An 18956-nucleotide genomic window follows, 5' to 3' on the forward strand; every position below is an offset into this window, starting at 1 on the left:
GCAATGGATAAGATGGTACCCCTCCCAAACCATGTAGAAAAGCTGACCAGACTAGCAGTTAAATCTTCCTTCAACATTGCCAATGTGACAACATCTTCCACTACACCGGACGGCAACAAGCTAGCCTAGGTGGTGTAGGGCACGTTTCATGGCACACACAGCTCTGTTCTCCCAACACCTTGCTATAGCTCTGAACCCCCAGCATCTCCCTCCTGAGGCAGCTGCCCCACTCACCATAATGGCAGGGCTGGCCCTATATGCCATAATAAATGAATTTGTTGAATTACCACAAGACTCTTCATTTTTTTCTTCTATGTTATCTTCAAAATAAGCAGTCAGTATGTGATATGGTATAATATTTACCCTACCCCAAACAAGTGCTAATACAATCTAAAGTGGAAAAACAACTCTGAAACAGATATAGTTTTGTGTAGCACAACTCTGTGCATATCTGTGTATATCTCAGATGTAAGCTTCACTAAACTCAATGGGGGTTGCTTTGAAGAAATATGCATAACACTGCAACTTCCCTATGACCTCAAAAAAAAAAGAGATCATATATTCAGTTCCTCAAAATTGCATGGCCTGTTTAATATTCACTTTATACATTCATTTCTCCCCAAGGATTGCTTCTAATATAGATCTCATGCCACAGATACCCCAGTTGATGAGCTTTAAATGGTCTTCCTTTGAGGCTAACTGGCTATGGCTATGATAGATGATTTTTAACTGTCCATTCTCAAAATGATATCTTAAGTAGCAGTCTGCTATTTTTGTGTTCTGTAGACTTTGTGATAATTTTGATATGGAAAGAACTGTCCAGTTTCCTATGAAATTGAAGTTCAAGATATAGAGATGTTTTATTTGATGCTGCAAATCCCTGAACATTTTAGCTGGATGGTATAGGGACAAACCTTTTGCATTCTAAATGCTTAGTCTACCTTGGCTGTCAGGGGTGTTTCTGAGTGCAGGGAGTGGGATAGCAGTTCAGATTCTGAAGGAGAACCCTCAGACATGGGGGAGGTGTTTTCCCAGGCTAGTCCAGATATGAGTAGGCCTGCTTCTCAGGGTACAAACGTCCAGATGGCTGAGCACGAGAGTCCCTCCTCACCCCCCCCCCCAGGAGAGGCAGCAACAGGAGGAGGCAGGGTTTGGGGAGAATGACCTAATAGATGCCAGACGCAGATGCAGAGCAAAGAGAGAGAAGACAGGGGCGGAACTTAGACAGTCTCCGCGATTGGCCTTGCATGAAAAGCTGCGCTTAGAGACCTCATGAGAGAGAGGGACCTTCCTCTCTTAAGTTAGGCTAGCGAGACCGCCTCCCTCTTCAAACAGCAGGCAACTCTTGTAAATCCTATTTGGATCCCCTGAAGGCATTCCCTTTGTAGACAGAGAGTTCTCTGAGAATTTGCATCTGTATGACCCTGTGAAGTAATGGATTGAAAGCTGTAGACTGAAGCCTTTTGTCTGTGTATGTTTGGGCATTGAAGTAAAGGGGGGGCTAAGGGAATCCTGACATTGGCAAAGTTTTATGGAAGTAACTAGAAAGGTATATCAGAATATGCTATGAAAGATCAAAAAGAAAACCTTACCTCTTACAAGTGCCTGTAGCTTCTGATAGGAGTGTACGAAAGCCACTTACCTGGTCTCGCAGCTTTTCGCGGTGGGGGAGAGGCGCTTCGCTGCTCTCCCCCCGAAGTTCAGGCCGGGGGGGGGAGGCTTCCCGCCTCGCCTGGCTGAAATTCAGGCCGGGGGGGAGGCTTCCCGCCTCGCCCGGCCGAAATTCAGGCTGGGGAGGAGGCGCCTCGCCTCACCCGGCCGCGAAATAAAAAGTTAAAAAAAAACGCCCCCGTGATAGGCTACGTGACGATTAACGTAGCCTATCACGGCTAGATCTGCAAAGTCAGCCGTGATAGGCTATGTAAATTGTCACGTAGCCTATCACGGGTGACTTAAAAAAAGCGCGTACGCAAATGGCGGCCCCCATAGGGAGCCGCCATTCGCGTTCCTTATTTGGTCGCTGTAGTCTACGTAAAGATTACGTAGACTACGGCGAAAATAAGGGCAACGCTATTTGCGTTGCCCTTATTTTCGCCGTAGTCTACGTAATCTTTACATAGACTACAGCGACCAAATAAGGAACGTGAATGGCGGCTCCCTATGGGGGCCGCCATTAGCCGTATGCGCTTTTTTTTTTTAAAGTCACCCGTGATAGGCTACGTGACGATTTACGTAGCCTATCACGGCTGACTTTGCAAATCTAGCCATGACAGGCTACATTAATCGTCACGTAGCCTATCACAGGGGCGTTGTTTTTTTTTTTTTTAGTTTTATTGGAATGGCGGCGGTGGCAGCCGGTCGAAAGATCGGCTGCTGCCCCCGCCCCTGACGAAGACCCGACGAACCGCCGCCGGGACCCGCCGCTGGGAGGGACATTCGGGAAAGGTAAGTCCCGTCCGGGGGGGGTGCGGGGGGCGGGGGGGTGCGGAGAATTTCTCCCCGAAACTTCTTCGGGGGGCAGAACAAGTTGGCGCTCGGCCCCCTGAAGTTTCGGGGAGAAATTCTCCGCCAACCCTAGCTTCTGATCCTATTTATCCTACCATTTTTTCAGTGCTGAACAGACTTCTGCTGTGGTGGAAAGAGTGTAATCTAAGGAACATGCAGTGTACAAAAGACTGCATTCTTAACATGTATTGCTTTCATTTCTTCAGGATATATACTTGTATTATAAAATCAAGCTAACTTTAGGATGGATCTTAACTGCCAAGATTAAAACACATTCAGGCTGTGGTATTGAACACCCTGAAACAAGTGAATCTTCATTTTCATTCTGATATCCCCATTAATTGTTACATAGTGAAAATGTATTGGACATGAATATAAAATACTTGAATCATGCAACAGTGATTATAAAATGAGAAGAAAGGGATTGTTCCTTTACTGCTAACATAATGACTTTCAGCCAACACAGAAACCTTGGGAAGGAAAGCAAAGTAAATAAATGGGTAAATCTAGGATATGTTTTGTCACTAGTCTTTTTAATGCTGTGCTGCTGGATTTCTGTTTCTCATTCGATTGTTAAGTTTCACATGTGAACTCATCTGTCATAGCAGAAGGACTCAGCTAATACACCAGTCCTGCTTATTAATGTGGGGCTTAATCTGCAGGGAGATGCACTGTGTGTTCCAGATATGAAGAATGTGGTTTATGCCACCTGAGCCCTGCTGCATTGTAGTCTTCTGAGACATGGGCAACAGGCTGAGATGACTCTTTGATGGCAATCCCATAGATTCTGTTGTCCAGACATGGTCTGTTTACAAAAGTATAGTCCCCACTGAGGTGGCAATCCTGTGTTTAGACTGTACCACTTCGGGCTGCAGGTAAGACCTCACATAATTGAATTTACCTCCATACCAAAATAAAAATAATTTAAAAAGCACGAATACTGAAAACTCACATGAGAGGGAGAAAAGTAGGCTGGAACTTTCTCAATGACCTCTAATTTTCTTTATACAGGGAATGTTTTTGTGTGGAGGAGAATTCAGTCACTTGAGCTCCCTAATTTATTTATTTATTTATTGCACTTTTAGACTGCCCAATAACCCAAGTTCTCTGGGTGATGTACAGATAAATTAAAAACATAAACAACAAGCAATAAATAATGATAAAAATGGCATAAAACCAAAAATAATAAAACCAAGATAAAACCAGCAGCATGGAGTAAAAATAATGCAGCATATAAAACCAAAGTAAAACCAGCAGCAAAACAAAACAGTACAAAATTCTAAAAGCACTAACAACAGTTATTAAAATGTCTGGGAGAATAAAAAGATCTTCACCTATTCTTGAAAAGACCATAATATAGGCTTTTAATTTTGTGTTTTGATGTGTTTTTCAGCTGATGAGTGTTAAATATACCTTATTTTCCCTGTATTTTGGTTAGCCGCCTTGAGCACTATTTTAGTGGAAAGGCAGGATATTAATTTAATAAATAGGTGCCAGGTAAGCATCTTTAGGGAAGGTGTTTCACAGACAGGGTGCCACCATGGCGAATGCCCTCTCTGATGTAGCTGCCTGTCTCTCCTCATTTGGCAGGGACACCTGGAGGAGGGCCTCAGACAATGATGTTCGGGTCCAGTAGGTAGATATGGGAGGGGACGCTCCTTCAGGTAACCTGACCCCACATTGTTTACAGCTTTAAAAGTTAAACCAGCACTTTGAACTGGGCCCAGGAATAGACTGGCAGCCAGTACAGATAATAAAGTATCATATCAGCCAGTCCCAGTTAACAGTCTAGCTATCTGCCTGGTTTTGGACTAACTGAAGTTTCTAGACTATTTTCAGAGGCAGCCCCATATATAATGCATTGCAATATTCCAGATATACTGTCTGGAGTATTACAGCACAAAGGCAGAATTACCATGTCAATTTAAATCAGGCCTACTCCCTAGTTAGTTGTAAGTCTCACTGGACTTAATGGAACTTGCTTCTGAGTAAACATACTTAGAGAATTGTGCTGTAAATGATGAAATCTTAGGTGGTAAACATGAAAGAAAGAGTGTATAAGGTGACAACTTCAAACAGGAAAAGAATATGAACTGGCCAATTACTGATTGCCAAAGGGAGCTAAAATCTGTGGTTCCCCTCAAAAAGTAAAAGTAGCTAATTAAATCTTTGTTTTTAGAGTGCAGGTGACTGAAGTTATTCCTTTGAGTCATGGGCTTCACCGCTGTAATTTGGGCCCATGTCACTTCTATAGACTATTTTGTAAAACATTTTGTCTTGGGTTAATACCACAATTTTTCTTTTCTTTTCCAATTACTTAATCTATTTGATCTTACTGATGATTAACAAATAGGGTGGCTGTAAAGAGTGTGTTCACATGAGAGAGGGCTGAAAGTTTTAGGGCCCCACTGTAGCCCAACACTCATTAAATAGGTCACTAAAAGCTAGAACTACTGAGTGGGAGAGAAAAAAAATGAAGGTTGATCCTTGCTGAATGTAGGCTATTACATCTGTAGACAAATGCTGCAAATACAGATAACTACTAGAAAGGAAATATATGTAACATGGTGAAACTGAAAGACAGCCTTTGCAGTTTCTGATGAGCTTAGCAGATATGCCTATAAGGGACTGCAACAATAAAGGTTAGTACAGATTTAGATGGGGAGATGGCCCACTAGATTGAGGTACTGAGCTTGGACTTAAAAGTAATGAGCTCATATACCAGCTCTGTAAAGGACTTGCGAGGCACTTTGGGAAAGTCACAATATTGCTTATACTTGAGCACTCTAGTATTCAATTGACCAGAGTGCTAGACCTGCATGCATGTTAGGTTTACCCATGTTATAGGGCATGAATGGGCAATATGGCGCCCATGGGCAACAATGCGCCTTTGTATACCTTTCCTGCCACCCAATAAAGTGCCCTATCCCTCCCCCCGTCCCACTCCCCCCCCTCTATATACACACAAACAAAATGTCTTACTGGCAGCTGGGATTGCTTCAAAGCGAAATGAGGGCTTCTAGCTGCTCCCATTTCTTTTCCCATGAATGCCTCTGGGCTACATGTGGGTCTCAGAGACATTCTTAGGAAATGAAGATGGGAGGGCGTGACCGCAGGCTGATGCTTTTATCTACAAACCACCCATTTTGTGATGATGCCCAGGACAGTTATTTAAATTGCCAACTGTGCCCATGAGCCCAAAAAGGCTGCCTACTCTTGCTGTAGGGTGAAAATAATATGAACCTAAGTTTTTTTAATCTTTCTCTCCTTGCAGCATAATCCTAGGAGACATTGTTTAGGTCTGCAACCCTGATCGCATTGTGGAAAGTCTAGATCTAACTCCAGAACCTGCAACAGTGTCGTAGAAATAATTCCTGCTGCTGTGTAGCTCTGCTCCCACTTTATTCTAGTGATGTAGTATAACAGTACCTAATCATGAAGGAATCTAAAGCTGTAACTTTCATGAGTGTCTACAAATGAACCTGATGGAGTCAGTTCTAAATTAGATACTGTTTCATATTAATCACTTAAAACAGTATGTCCTTCCATAAATTAATCTTTAGAAGATGTTGTAATGTAGGCAAGCAGCTACTAGGCTAAGGACTAAAGTAGCACAACCTTATTCATTGTTAGAGCTGCACCGTGGGCAGCATTCTAAGATGAGCCAGGAGCCCAAAACTGGAAGCTGTGGGACAAGGCAGTAGTCAAGATTGAAGAGCAAGTCAGAACTAGAACACCATCCAGAAGGCAGAATAAGAAGCAAAGCAGGAGACAGTACCAAAGAATATCTAGGGATACATTAACACACTAGAGCTAGTAAGATTGTGTTGCTCTAGCAAGGCACAGTTGGAAATGGAGGTCCTTTTTTTACTCCTTCCTACCCAGGAAGATCCAATGGGGAGAGTAAGCCCAGGGCCTGAACATACTACACTGAGAATGTTCTCACCTGCAGTTTAGTGGTTACCATGTAAGGCAGCCAGACATAGATCCAACAGCTCCTCATATTAATATTTTTAGCCTTCTCGTGCATTTTTTTTAATTAAATACCACATGCAGGAGGGTGAATCAGATCAGGACCACAGTGTGGAGAATGGGATGGGTTTTTGCAATGGTAAGAAAACTCTCATTGGAGCCAATCCAGCTCTTCCTCTCCCACCATGCCAGGTATTTCTGAGGGGATAAAAACATACAACTCATGGCTAAAGATGTGACTTTAGCCCTAAGTATCGTCTTGGCAAGTTTTTGTTTTACTTCTTCAGGGTTTCTATAGTGTCCTCCTAAAACAGCTTATGTACTTATACCCTAAATTGTTACCTAAACTAAACTAAATAAAGCACTCTTACTTTTCTATATGTGCCTGTCTAGACATTACTGACCATGAAAATCAGCATCTCTGTAGTGAATTTCCCAACCACTTCTCTTATTGCAGGGGTGGGCACCTTGTGGGTGGGCCCTGGAATGCAATTTCCATGATCTTCACCATTGGCTATGCTGGTTGAGGCTGATAGGAGTTGCAGACCAACTACATTCGACGGGCCACAAGTTGTCCACCCAACTTGAGCCCATTACACGTAAGGATGGACGAAAGTCCCTTACCTGGTCCCGCAGCTGTTTTCGGTGGGGGGGGGAGGCGCTCCGGTTCTCCCCCGAAATTCTTGGTGGGGGGGAGGCGCCCTGCCCCTCCCGGCCGAAATTCAGGCCGGGGGGGAGGCGCCCCATCCCTCCCTGCCGAAATTCTGGCTGGGGGGGAGCGCCCCGTCTCCCCGGCCGCGAAATAAAAAAGTAAATTGTAAAAAAAAAAAAAAGTGATAGGCTACGTAACGATTTACGTAGCCTATCACGGCTAGATTTTCAAAGTCAGCCGTGATAGGCTACGTAAATCGTTATGTAGCCTATCATGGCTGACTTTGAAAAAAAAAAAAAAGCGTCCATGGGCGCCGCCATTTGCGTTCCTTATTTGGGCACGGGTAGTCTACGTAAAGATTTACATAGACTACAGCGAAAATAAGGACAACGCAAATATAAGAAAAATTTTTAAAAAATAAGGGCAACGCCGCCATTTGCGTATGCGCTTCTTTTTTTTTTCAAAGTCAGCCGTGATAGGCTACGTAACGATTTACGTAGCCTATCACGACTGACTTTGAAAATCTAGCCATGATAGGCTACGTAAATCGTTACGTAGCCTATCACTTTTTTTTTTTTTTTACTTTACTGGGAAATGACGGCAGCGGCAGTCGGTCGGAAGACCGGCCGCCGCCCCTGTCACTGAAACGCCGCCGGGACCCGCCGCCGAGAGGGACATTCGCACGAGGTAAGTCCCATCCCGGGGGGTGGCGGGGGGGGTGGCGGAGAATTTCCCCACCAATTTCAGGGGGCCGAATGCGTTGGCATTCGGCCTCCCGGAGATTCGTGGAGAAATTCTCCGCCATCCCTAACTGACGAAAGGATTTCTTTTCAAAGCTTTAATCCTTTTGCAACTTAATGCCTCTTTCAGATGCTAATCACCAGTGACTAAAGCAAGGAACAGCAGGGTGGCCTAAGCTTCAAGTAGTCAGTTGATCCCCGTTTGAAAGAGAGTCACTTGAAGACCCAGAACGTATGAGCTAGGGAGAGGTCCTCTTTCCCTTCTGTCCATGGGAGGCGGCCGTTGTTTGCGTGCCAAACGGGCGCTACGCCTCCTTTCCGCGCCCTCCATCGCTCGTCGCTCTTTGCGTCTGTGTCGAGCATCTAAGAAGCCCCCCTCCCGCATTCCCTCACTGCCAGGTTCTCTATCTTAGAAATGCTGGCAGGAGGAATCTCTGCCAGGTGCTGAGCCTGGGAGGGATGAGCTGGCCCCTCTCCCACGGATAGCTGTTCCTCCTCAGAATCCGAACTGCGCTGAGGCTCTCTGGGCTCAGTTTTCACCCTGACAGCCAGATTCTGGCTGAACATCAGGAAAAAACTTCGTGACTGTTAGAACAATACAATAATGGAACCAATTACCTAGGGAAGTGGTGGGCTCTCCCACACTGGAGACCTTCAAGACGAGGCTGGACAGCCATCTGTAAGGGATGCTTTGACTTGGATTCTTGTATTGAGCAGGGGGTTGGACTCGATGGTCTTACAGGCCCCTTTCAACCCCACTATTCTATGATTCTATGATTCTTACTGGTTAGATAACTTGTAGCATTAGTTATGACCATCACGTCATGAATTTCCCTGCACACTTCATATCCATGGAATTCACTAGGGGACTGAGACTCACAAGGTGAAGGCAATGTTTTGACAGACTCTAGTCTAGACCTTCTTGAGTTTATGGTATAACAGAAGGTTATATGAGGCCTGATAATGGTCTCAGCCAGAACTTTGAACACAAAATCGTTAAGAGAATATCGATTAGAAAGCTATGCAATCTTATAGAGAAAATTTCAGACTCTAGGGAATATAGCAAAGCCATGTGATATTTATGTACTGGGCATTTTAATTGTGTCGAGGGAACTGAACTGATAATCTTTCTGGTTAACTAACTTGCTAAATTTGTTTTTCCCACTTAACTTTTTTGGGGAGGGGAGGAAGCTGCCCATCTTTTCTGTCTTCTGTGAAGCATAAAATGACTGCTATGAGGAGGACATTGTATTGTATGAAGATCTCTATTGAAGAATCATTCAGGGATTTTCATGCAATTCATTAAAATTTCCAAAGGACTGAATATAGGTAAGGATAAGTAGCTTTTATGATAATTATCAGGCAAAAAGAATATTTCACATCATAATTAACAATGGCTTGATTTAAAACACTTTACACTTGGCTGTGAACAACAGTTCCAATGTGGCAGCTGAACTTCCTGTTCCTTTTATTTGCCTTTTTTCTCCTGGGAGGTGGGAAATTCTTGGTGCACATAATGGGGAATTGCCTTAAGTTATGGCTTAAGTCTGTGCTGCCTTTCAGCTGAAAAGGCTCCTAAGGTGGCTCACAAAGTTTAATACAAAATTAAACAGTGCACTATGTCTTACAGCAAATTTTAAATGGCAATATCTCAGTAATTTTGATGTATTCCTGGATCTGCCATAGATCCCCATAAAAAAATAGATGGCACAAAGTCTTGACACACGAATGGGGATATGTAAACATGTAGACAGCTCATTTTGATGACAAAAGAGAGGAGAAAGGAGGTTTTGTCAAGATGGGCAGAAAAACTATTAGTGGTCACTGTTATCTATGTGAATAGAATGCCACACAAGGAACAGCAGGATCCAGGTTCAAATCCCTGCTCAGTTACGAAGCTCACCAAATGCATTTTGGCCAGTCATCATCTCTCAGCCTAACGTACTTCAACAGGGCTGTTGTGAGGGTAAGAGAAGGGGGAGTTGTGTATACCACCCTGAGTTCCTTGGAGGAAAGGTGGAATAAAAATGAAATAAATACATATTTAACAACATTACATCAGTAACTACACTCAAACAACAGCATACGTTGTTGACTGATAAATGTAAGTAAATGTTTGAACTGGGTTTGTTACTTAAGGGCACGATCCTATGCATGTTTAGACAGAGAAAAGGCCTGCTGGCTGGAGAATGCTGGGAGTTGTAGGCCTTTTCTCTGTCTAAACATGCATAGGATTGCACCCTAAGATGTATTATGACAGCTTTCCATACTTGCATATAGTGCAGCAAATAATTGAGAACCTCAGTTATTTTCATATTCCTGTGTGCCATGTTTTGCATCTTCACATGGTCATTGATTCTTCTGATAAAGGTGGTTCCACTCAATTTTGTGTCTTTTGCAAATAAATGTTCTTTCCACTATACTTTCCATATAATTGGCAAAAGTATGAGGCACCATCAGAGTGACGACTGACTTAATTTGCTTTTCGATTTGCAGTCCACTGATTTACCAGCAAAGTATCAAAATCTTCCCTGAATGAGCTTTTCAGCTAATTGTGTATTTGCCTAATGTTTCAGTGCAATTCACATGTTTCTACTTTCCAGATATATCATGGAGCTGCATCAAATTTCTTGCTAATCCCAAAATGCATTACATAAGTGGGGGTTGGACTCGATGGCCTTGTAGTTCCCTTCCAACCCTACTATTCTATGTTTCTATGATTAAGTAAATTTTCTCATCTGTTAAACTAGCTAAACTCTCAAAGGAGGAAAAATGTTTGGACAGGTCCTCTGCTCTCTGCATGGAAGGCAGCATGCAAGGGATTCCACGTGCACAAATAGGACTTGAGGCTATACATGGCTGTGCTGCACATGGTGCTATCCGTGCCTGGATACAGCTCCAGGGGCAGCCTATGTAACCATGCCCCTTCTACCCACAGCCCTCCCAACAGGAAAGGTCTGTTCTTTTGGGTAAGAACAGCCCTGGAAACTGCACAGATGAAGTAGGGGAATGATTCCTATGAGGTCTGTTCACAGAAAAACTTCAGTATAGGTGGTAGCTTAATAGCGGGATGTTATAATTTGAGCTTTACATGGAACAAAACAGATGCAAATATCACCAAAGTGGGGAGGGCTTTATTTTTAACTTCAGCTTTTCAACATTAATTTTAACTTCAAAAATGTTCTTATTAAAGTCAAAATCAAGGACAAGATTTGAACCATGAATAATAAAAGGTGGGATCAAACACTGCACAATGTTTACATAAATGTTTCTATTCTAATTTGGGACAAGCTTTGGGGATGAAGCACAGAATCTAGTCCCCTGCTTCCCCACTCATCCATGAGCCAATGGTAAAGATTTCAACTTTGTTTAAAGCAGAGATGGACACATGGCCCATGCCCTGCATGCAGGACCTCCCCCACCAGTGTGCCCTCCACTGTGCCCCCAAATTAAAAAAAAAAAATTCTAAAGAAAAAGTAGCATCCATAGCTGCTTCAGCTCACCAAAAGAGTTAAATTTAGCTTGGAAACTGTTGCAGTGCTCTGTAGTGCTACAGAGCAATTTGCTCCCAAATCTGAGCAGCATACTGGCAGTTTTTCCCTTCTTTTTAAAACTTGTGGGGAGTGCCCCACAGATTGTGTGGCGCCCTGCAGAGTGCAGCCTGCAGGGAGGGCCTCCTGCAGTTGCCCACCCCTGGTTTAAAGGACTACACATTCATGGCTCCCGCTGATCTATGCACACACCAATATATCATGGTTTAACTTTAAAATTATACTGTGTTTTTTCCCATAGAACAATGCAAATAATATTGCACAGTGCTTCTGGCACTACCAGTCAAAAGGCATTGTGAAAGTATCCCATCTTTCTCTCCTTAATGGATTTTTAATGGAAAGAAAAAAGACAAAAGGGGTGGTGGGAAAACAGAAGGCAGTGTCTGGAGTCCCCATAAAATTCTGTGAATGAGGCAGGGCGATTGCATCATAAAAGCCTCAGCTGGAAACACCCTTTATTTCAGGCCCTTTAACATGACCATGGCATTCTGAGCCACTTCAGTAAAAGACTTTTTATAGTGAACTATATAAGAGGTTGGTTTCTTTCTCACTGAAGTGAGTTGGTGCCACAGTGGAAGAGTGAGAGAAAGGAAGGAACAGTGGATATAAAGAAATTACGGCCAACCATTTCTAGTGCAAATGCCTCTCTTGTCTTCTAAATCTGAATGTTTGATTTGTTGCATATGGGTTGGGTTCAGTTCAGTATTTAGACTATCCAGGTGACTGTTTGGGGCAGAGGAGGGGGTAACTCATCTGTTTTTCAAGAGTTCTGTCCAGTTCATAATGCGTCTGCATATTCTAATGGTGGTGTCAGCATGCATATTGTCATTACCGCCTGGAAATTGTAATTTGATTTCATATGCGCCATACCCATCCCGTAGCACAAGCAATGGCAGAGAGTGCCCAGAACTTCAGTTTCTGTTCCCTACCACCACCAGAAAAACACACCTGGGAACAGGAGACGGAAATGTTTGCAGGAGACAATCAAGATAATTCATTGATCCAAATAGAGAAGATGCAAAATAAAAGTTTGCATGGTCAAGTATTTTGGTTGAAGACCAATAAAAAGAATAAGGGGCTGACATTCATTAACATGCACCTACAAAGCATATGGCTTTGGGCAGCTGCTTGTTGAATTCCGATTGCACATGTGCAAATCTCATTTTATATTCTGGAACTAGAATGTCCTGGGGGCGATGGCACTTGATATGTAATACAGCTGAACATTATGAAGTGGACAGATTTTGTTCAAGTGTAGTACAGCTGATGGCATTTTATTTATTGGAAAAGTCTCTCTGGCAGATATTTGGGTTACTCCAACTATGTACAAAATATTAAGATTTTTTTTTCATAATTAACATCGATTACCAAAAAAAATCTATTCAGTGCCAGAAGCAGTTTCCTACATTAATAATTATTTCATAATTAATCATTAAATATCTGCCTTCTGGAATATGTGCTCACATACAGAATTTTTGTCATGTACCAAATAATTGCTTTATAGAAACGCACAACCCCGATAATAGTTTCATTGTAATTATATAATCTTAGGGCACAATCCTGTGGCTGCTAGACAGCAGCTAGACACAGCCATAGGATTGTGCAGTTTCTGGGAACTGACCTCGGAGCCTGTGATCTGAGGTCGGTTCCCGGAAAACCATCTCCCCACCACCTCCCTCACTGCCTTGTAGGCGGCACGGATCGTCCCCAGGCTCCATGTGTGGAACAGCAGCATGAAGCAGGGCAAGAGGGGGCGTTCCTGGGGGCAGAGAGTGCGGAAGTGCCGGTACAACGCTTCCTATGCATCGTCCGGCCTCCCCTCCCCCGCTCCAAAGTCCTGCAGGTAGACAGCCAAAATCGGCCATCTAGCTGCAAATGTAGGGTGGCTGAAGTGCAGAGGAGAAGATCCCCTCTGCACTCTGCCTGCCCTGCATTGGATAGGTGGTCGCCTCCAAGTTCAGAGGCAGCTGCCTCCCCACATAGGATTGCTTCCTCTGTAGTGCAGTTCAGTAGCATTGTTCTAGATTGGTGTAAACAAAAGCGACAGCTGGTTCTGTCCAGGCAGCAGCTTGTTGATTGAGCAGAAGAGTCCAACACAAATGCAAGGCCATTACAGTGTTGACTTATGGCTGAAGTGCAATAACTTCTGTATAGAGGCTTTCCTTAAGTGATACCTCCAGCATACAGGATGGAAACCACATCGTATGATATTCAATGATACCATGAACTGTGAATTTTAGAAATTTGTCATGTTACCACATGTCCTATCATACACATGTCCATCTCCGTACATATGTACTTCCTGACAGACATTTGAATCTGTAACCTAGAGTCATGTGCTGCAGCAGGAATCAGAGTACCCAGAAAAGAAATAGACCTGAAATTAGCAACAAGATAATAGCCTGAGATTTGAATAAACAAATGCACATTTTATTACAGAAATATGATGTTATTACAGGCACCAAACCTTTTTAGGACTAGCAGCAACATGGTTAATGCTATGGTAAAGAGGAACCTAATACCAAATAAGGAGAGGGGAGGGCAAGAGACACAAGACACAAGGAAATCCCAGTTGGGTTAGAGGATGGATTCAGTGTGGCTAGTTGGCTTGAGTAGGGCTGACTTGCTTGAGAGGAGGTTAGAAATGTAGGGTAAGAGTAGGCAGAAGAAAGAGAAGGAAATCTGGAGCACAAATATTACCACAAATATTACCTATTCCAATGCAAGAAGGAAAACAGGTTTCCTCTTCCAGGGAGAAGGTTGAGGGCTGCAGTTTAGGAGGTCATCCTCTTGTGCCAGACCACAGAGGTTATTCTGTGAATCTGCGACCTGAACTGGAGGCAGTGAAACCCTAGCAGGTTATGAATTATGAGGCTTTTCAGTGAAAAGCCTGGAGGCTGTGCATTTCCTTGGGGATATCTCTTATCAGTTCAGTTACCTGAGGAATTTCCTGGGTCAAAAAAGAAAAGGGCATCAAAACTGTGATCGCAATACAGGTTTTCCCACCATGGGTGATGAGTGCATGCACACACTGGGTATGGTTTGGTGTCACTAACCATGATGGTCACTAAAGGCCTATATTTACTGAAATGGAACTTTCCCTCATCAGGGTTTTAGGATAGCCAATTAAAACAGGTGTGCCTTGGATAGCTTGATTGCATTGGGGACTAGGTGGTAAACAAGCCATTTGCTTGTTTCCAGTGGTCTCATATCTCTTTGGATAAAGAACACAAATCACTTCTGTGATTGAGATTAATAGAATGAAGTCATGAACATCTTGTTTGTTGCCCCATATGCTTAAGCTTTTCTTTTGCAACTTTTGCTGGGAAAAATGTATTTCTCAGAGTCAAGGTGCTAGGTATTAGGGATAAAAAGGTGTCCCCAACCAGTCGTGTCTGACTCTAGGGTGCGGTGCTCATCCCCGTTTCTAAGCCGAAGAGCCAGCGCTGTCCGAAGACGCTTCCGTGGTCATGTGGCCATGACTGAACACCGAGGTGCACGGAACGCTGTTACCTTTCCCGCCGAGGCGGTACCTATTTATCTACTTGCAATTTCTTGCTTTCGAGATGCTAAGTTGACAGAAGCTGGGACTGAAGATGGGAGCTCACTCCGTCACGCAGCACTCGGGTCTGCAGTTCAGACTGCAGTTCACGCAGCACTTCCAGTCTGCAGTTCAGCGTCTTAACCACTAAGCCTCCGTGGCCCCTAGGTATTAGGGATAAACCTACACAATTTTAGGGATGGCGGAGAATTTCTCCACGAATCTCGGGGAGGCCGAATGCCAACGCATTCGGGCCCCCGAAATTGGCGGTGAAATTCTCCGCCCCCCCGGGATGGGACTTACCTCCCTCGAATGTCCCTCTCGGCGGCGGGTCCCGGCGGCGTTTCGGCAGCGTTTCGGCGGGGCCCGGCGGGGGCAGCGGCCGGTCTTCCGACCGGCTGCCGCCACCGCCATTACAAAGTGAATTTAAAAAAAAACACACACCCGTGATAGGCTACGTAACGATTTACGTAGCCTATCACGGCTAGATTTCCAAAGTCAGCTGTGATAGGCTACGTAAATCGTTACGTAGCTGGTCACGGGTGTGTGTGTGTTTTTAATTCACTTTTGTATTTCGCGGCCGGGGAGACGGGGCGCTTCTCCCTGGCCTGAATTTCGGCCAGGCGAGGTGGGGCGGGGCGCCTTCCCCCCCGGCCTGAATTTCGGCCGGGCGAGGCGGGGCGCCTCACCCCCTGGCCTGAACTTCGGGGGGAGAACTGAAGCACCTCCCCCCCCACCACAAAGCAAGCTGCGAGACCAGGTAAGTGACTTTCGTACATACCTACTACAATTTGCACTTCTCAAACCAATATGTGAACCAAAACAGTTATCCTTTGATATTTTGCAGGGAATTTTTGTATTGTACCCAGTTTATTAAAAGGTACTTTTACTGAAGCGGGGGGCACTGGTATTGGCCTCACTCTTTACTTAAATTGATTGTTTAGGAAAAGTTCCAACTGAATGGAAGAAGATAATGCTGGTCCCCATATATAAAAAGGGTGGAAGAGAAAATCTATCTAACTATAGAGCCATTAGTTTTTATTTGTTGTTGTTGGGAAAGTCTATGCTAGACATTCTCTAATTAAGCTAGAAGATTGGGTAGTAACTAATAATCTATTGGCACATGAGCAAACTAGCTTTCAAGCTGCTAGATCTACAATTGATCATTGCTTCTGCTTATACCATCTTATACAAAAGTATACTGTAAATTGCACTCCAACTGTGTATGTAGCCGTTATTGATCTTAAGTCTGCATTTGATACTGTACCAAGAGAATAACTTCAGAAAATCTTGAGGAGTTGCAAATAGATAAAACATCTCTTATACAGACTCTTTATACTAAAACCTGATTTAAAGTTAGGGTTGGTGTTTATGGGGAACTTTCTGATCGTATCAGAACTGCATCCATCAAAGGGACAGGACCAAACGGGGTGAGGCAGAGTGATTTTATATAATTTTATATAGGTTTGTGTAATTTTGCTCCTTTTAGCTAAAGTTTAAGTTTATTCTATATGGTCTGGGATTGTGTTCACTTTATGTAAATATATACCAATAAACAAATCTCATCTGTTCTGATCTATGGTATTTTGTGATGGAGCTCTCCGATAAAAATGTTTGCAAACATACATATATTAAGAGAAAGTGTGCACAAAAATGCATATATTCGTAAAAAAAATTATACACACACACACACATTCTATTAGGGCAGGGGTGGGAAACTTCTGGATAATCAGTATTCCAAATTGTGTGGAGGGCCCCCATGGACAGAGGAGGCTCTCCTCTTCACAAAGTCACCCTCTACCTGTAGAGGGTAACAACAGTGACAGCTGGGGGGCTGGACTAGCACACCCTAAATAGGGTTTTTCCCAGAATCTGTCAGTCCTAGAATCCCCAGTGGGAAAACACCATTTGCATCATTTCTGCTGGGGAGAAGGACATTTGATCATTTCTGCCTGATTCATATAATTTCCTCCTTTTTCCCTGGCATAAATGATATGAATAACATCATTTCCCCACCAGGGGTTCTGGGAAAAGTAGTCCCACTTCCATGGAGCTCTGGGAGTCATCACATCAACTTGTCAATTGGAGTGTGGTGTAGCAACGTAGAGGCCCTGAACATGAACATGGGTGCATCTGTAGCCTTCTATCAGACACAGGGATAAAAGAATCGAATAAACTATTTGGATTCAACATCTTTTGTGTCTCTAGGTCTGTTTAAAGATGATATTGATCTTTACCATCAGACACTCAGGCAATTGATCATGTGCTGACAGTCACACATATGCAAACTAGCAGTTATCATATCCTACAGTCTGGTCCCCAGAGAGGTATTGATTTTGACTTGGTTTTGAGAGTTTTCCAAAGATACCCTAACAACTTTTCTTTTTCTCGCTGTAAGTGATCTGTGTGGAAGGGACGAATATGCAGAGCTGAACAACGGAATGCTTTCAGTGTTATCGATGTGCTTATAAAACCTCAGGCCCGGGAGGCTAGTTTAAAAGTAGTATTGATTTTTTTCAGGAAGGTTATTGAAGTCTTAAATGCTTAACTACATTCTTTCCATTCAATTATATTGAAATCACCAGTCTTAACAATTAGCCAAGTTGGTTAGTTAGCTGTTGAGAAAGATTTACGCTGAATCCACTGCCCTGTCCTTCACATCCATCATATATTTTGTTGCAAATCTGTATTGAGAAAGCCATGTCCATTAATTTGATACCTTGGCTAAAACTGTATCATAGTATCCCGTCCAGCCAAGGCAGTGATCACAAACATTCTTAAAAACAACGCAAAGACACACCCCACAATTTATTTTATCCTAGAGTGCTATACGGTAGCAATCAAATGCACATCTGCTTAATATAGTATGCCCTATTGTATGGCTTACTTCTGAGTAAATATACTGAAAGAAGGGGCTCCATGTGACTTTAACTGTTCTGGAATACATGAGTGAGGGCTGGTGATATGCAAGAAAAAAGAAATTCAAAATTGTTCAGTACTGGAAAAGGAATTGGAATGTGAGCCCAGAGTTTTATTAATTTAATTAAGTGGAAAAGCCAGTATTGATTTCAGTGGACATTAGGTTGGCTCCTATCAAAAGTGACAATAATGAAAAAGTATTACTTTCTAGCAGTGAAGATAATTAAGTGCTGGAAATCGTTGCTCCAAGAGATTACCAGCTCTTTACATTGTTTATTGGATGTTCCTTTAAAATATTAATTCAGCACTGAAAGTACTTCAAAAATTAGGTTTGCAGATATTTTGCTTCTTAGTTGGGCTCAGATACTGTTTGAGTAAGCAACAATCCTTTAAAATGTAAATGTATTACCCAATAATGATTCCAATTAGGATGTGGATGAAGGAAATAATGGTTAAAAATTTTCTATGTGATCTCAGCACAATGGATATGCTCACTTTGTAGCATGTATTGCCTTGTTAAATGTGATTATATTTCTCAATTTAAATTCATTAATTTTAGTGTAGTCATAGAATCATAAGCATTGCAGGAGTGGGGGGCTTGTAGGCCATCCAGTCCAACCTCCTGCTCCATGCAGGAAATCCTAGAGCAATAGCCTCTGTCCATGCTCCAGTGAAGGAGAGCTCACTACCCCTCTTGATAATTGCCCCATTGCCAAACTGCTGTTACCACCAGAGGTTTCTTTTAATGTTCATCCTAAATCAGCTCTCCTGTAGCTTAAGCCAATTAGATCTAGTCGTGCCCTCTGGGACACAAAGAACAAGTCTTTGCCCTGTTCTGTGTGACTGCCTGTTGGGGGCTTGAAAAGTGCTATCATTGGTCCCCAGCCACCCATCCATCTTCTGTTTTTCAGGTGAAGCATACCCAGTTCCTCAACCTTTCCTCATAGGGCTTGTTTTCCATACCACTGGCCCTCCTCTGAACCTTCCAGTTTGTCCACATCCATCTTAGTGTGGTGCCCTGAACTGACACAGTCCCTTGGATGACCTGTGCAGAATAAAATGGAACTATTACTTCC

The 18956-nt window shown here is 43.2% G+C and overlaps 1 protein-coding gene across 9 annotated transcripts in view; it reads left to right on the forward strand.

The window, feature by feature from the left end:
• SPOCK1 (SPARC (osteonectin), cwcv and kazal like domains proteoglycan 1) overlaps window positions 1-18956 on the forward strand; it is an 806393-nt gene that overhangs the window by 151150 nt on the left and 636287 nt on the right. For 6 of the 9 annotated variants that reach the window (XM_084839028.1, XM_084839032.1, XM_084839029.1 and 3 more), the window contains one exon: window positions 2329-2445. The exons of the other annotated variants lie outside the window; for them this stretch is intronic. In XM_084839028.1, the coding sequence (XP_084695154.1) occupies window positions 2329-2445 (117 nt within the window). The remainder of the gene's footprint in view (window positions 1-2328; window positions 2446-18956) is intronic. 9 annotated transcript variants of the gene reach the window in all.

This window comes from Heloderma suspectum, chromosome 2, assembly GCF_057233095.1.
Source record: "Heloderma suspectum isolate Gila_16-S chromosome 2, 16-S_ref, whole genome shotgun sequence".
Classification (NCBI taxonomy): Eukaryota; Metazoa; Chordata; class Lepidosauria; order Squamata; family Helodermatidae; genus Heloderma; species Heloderma suspectum.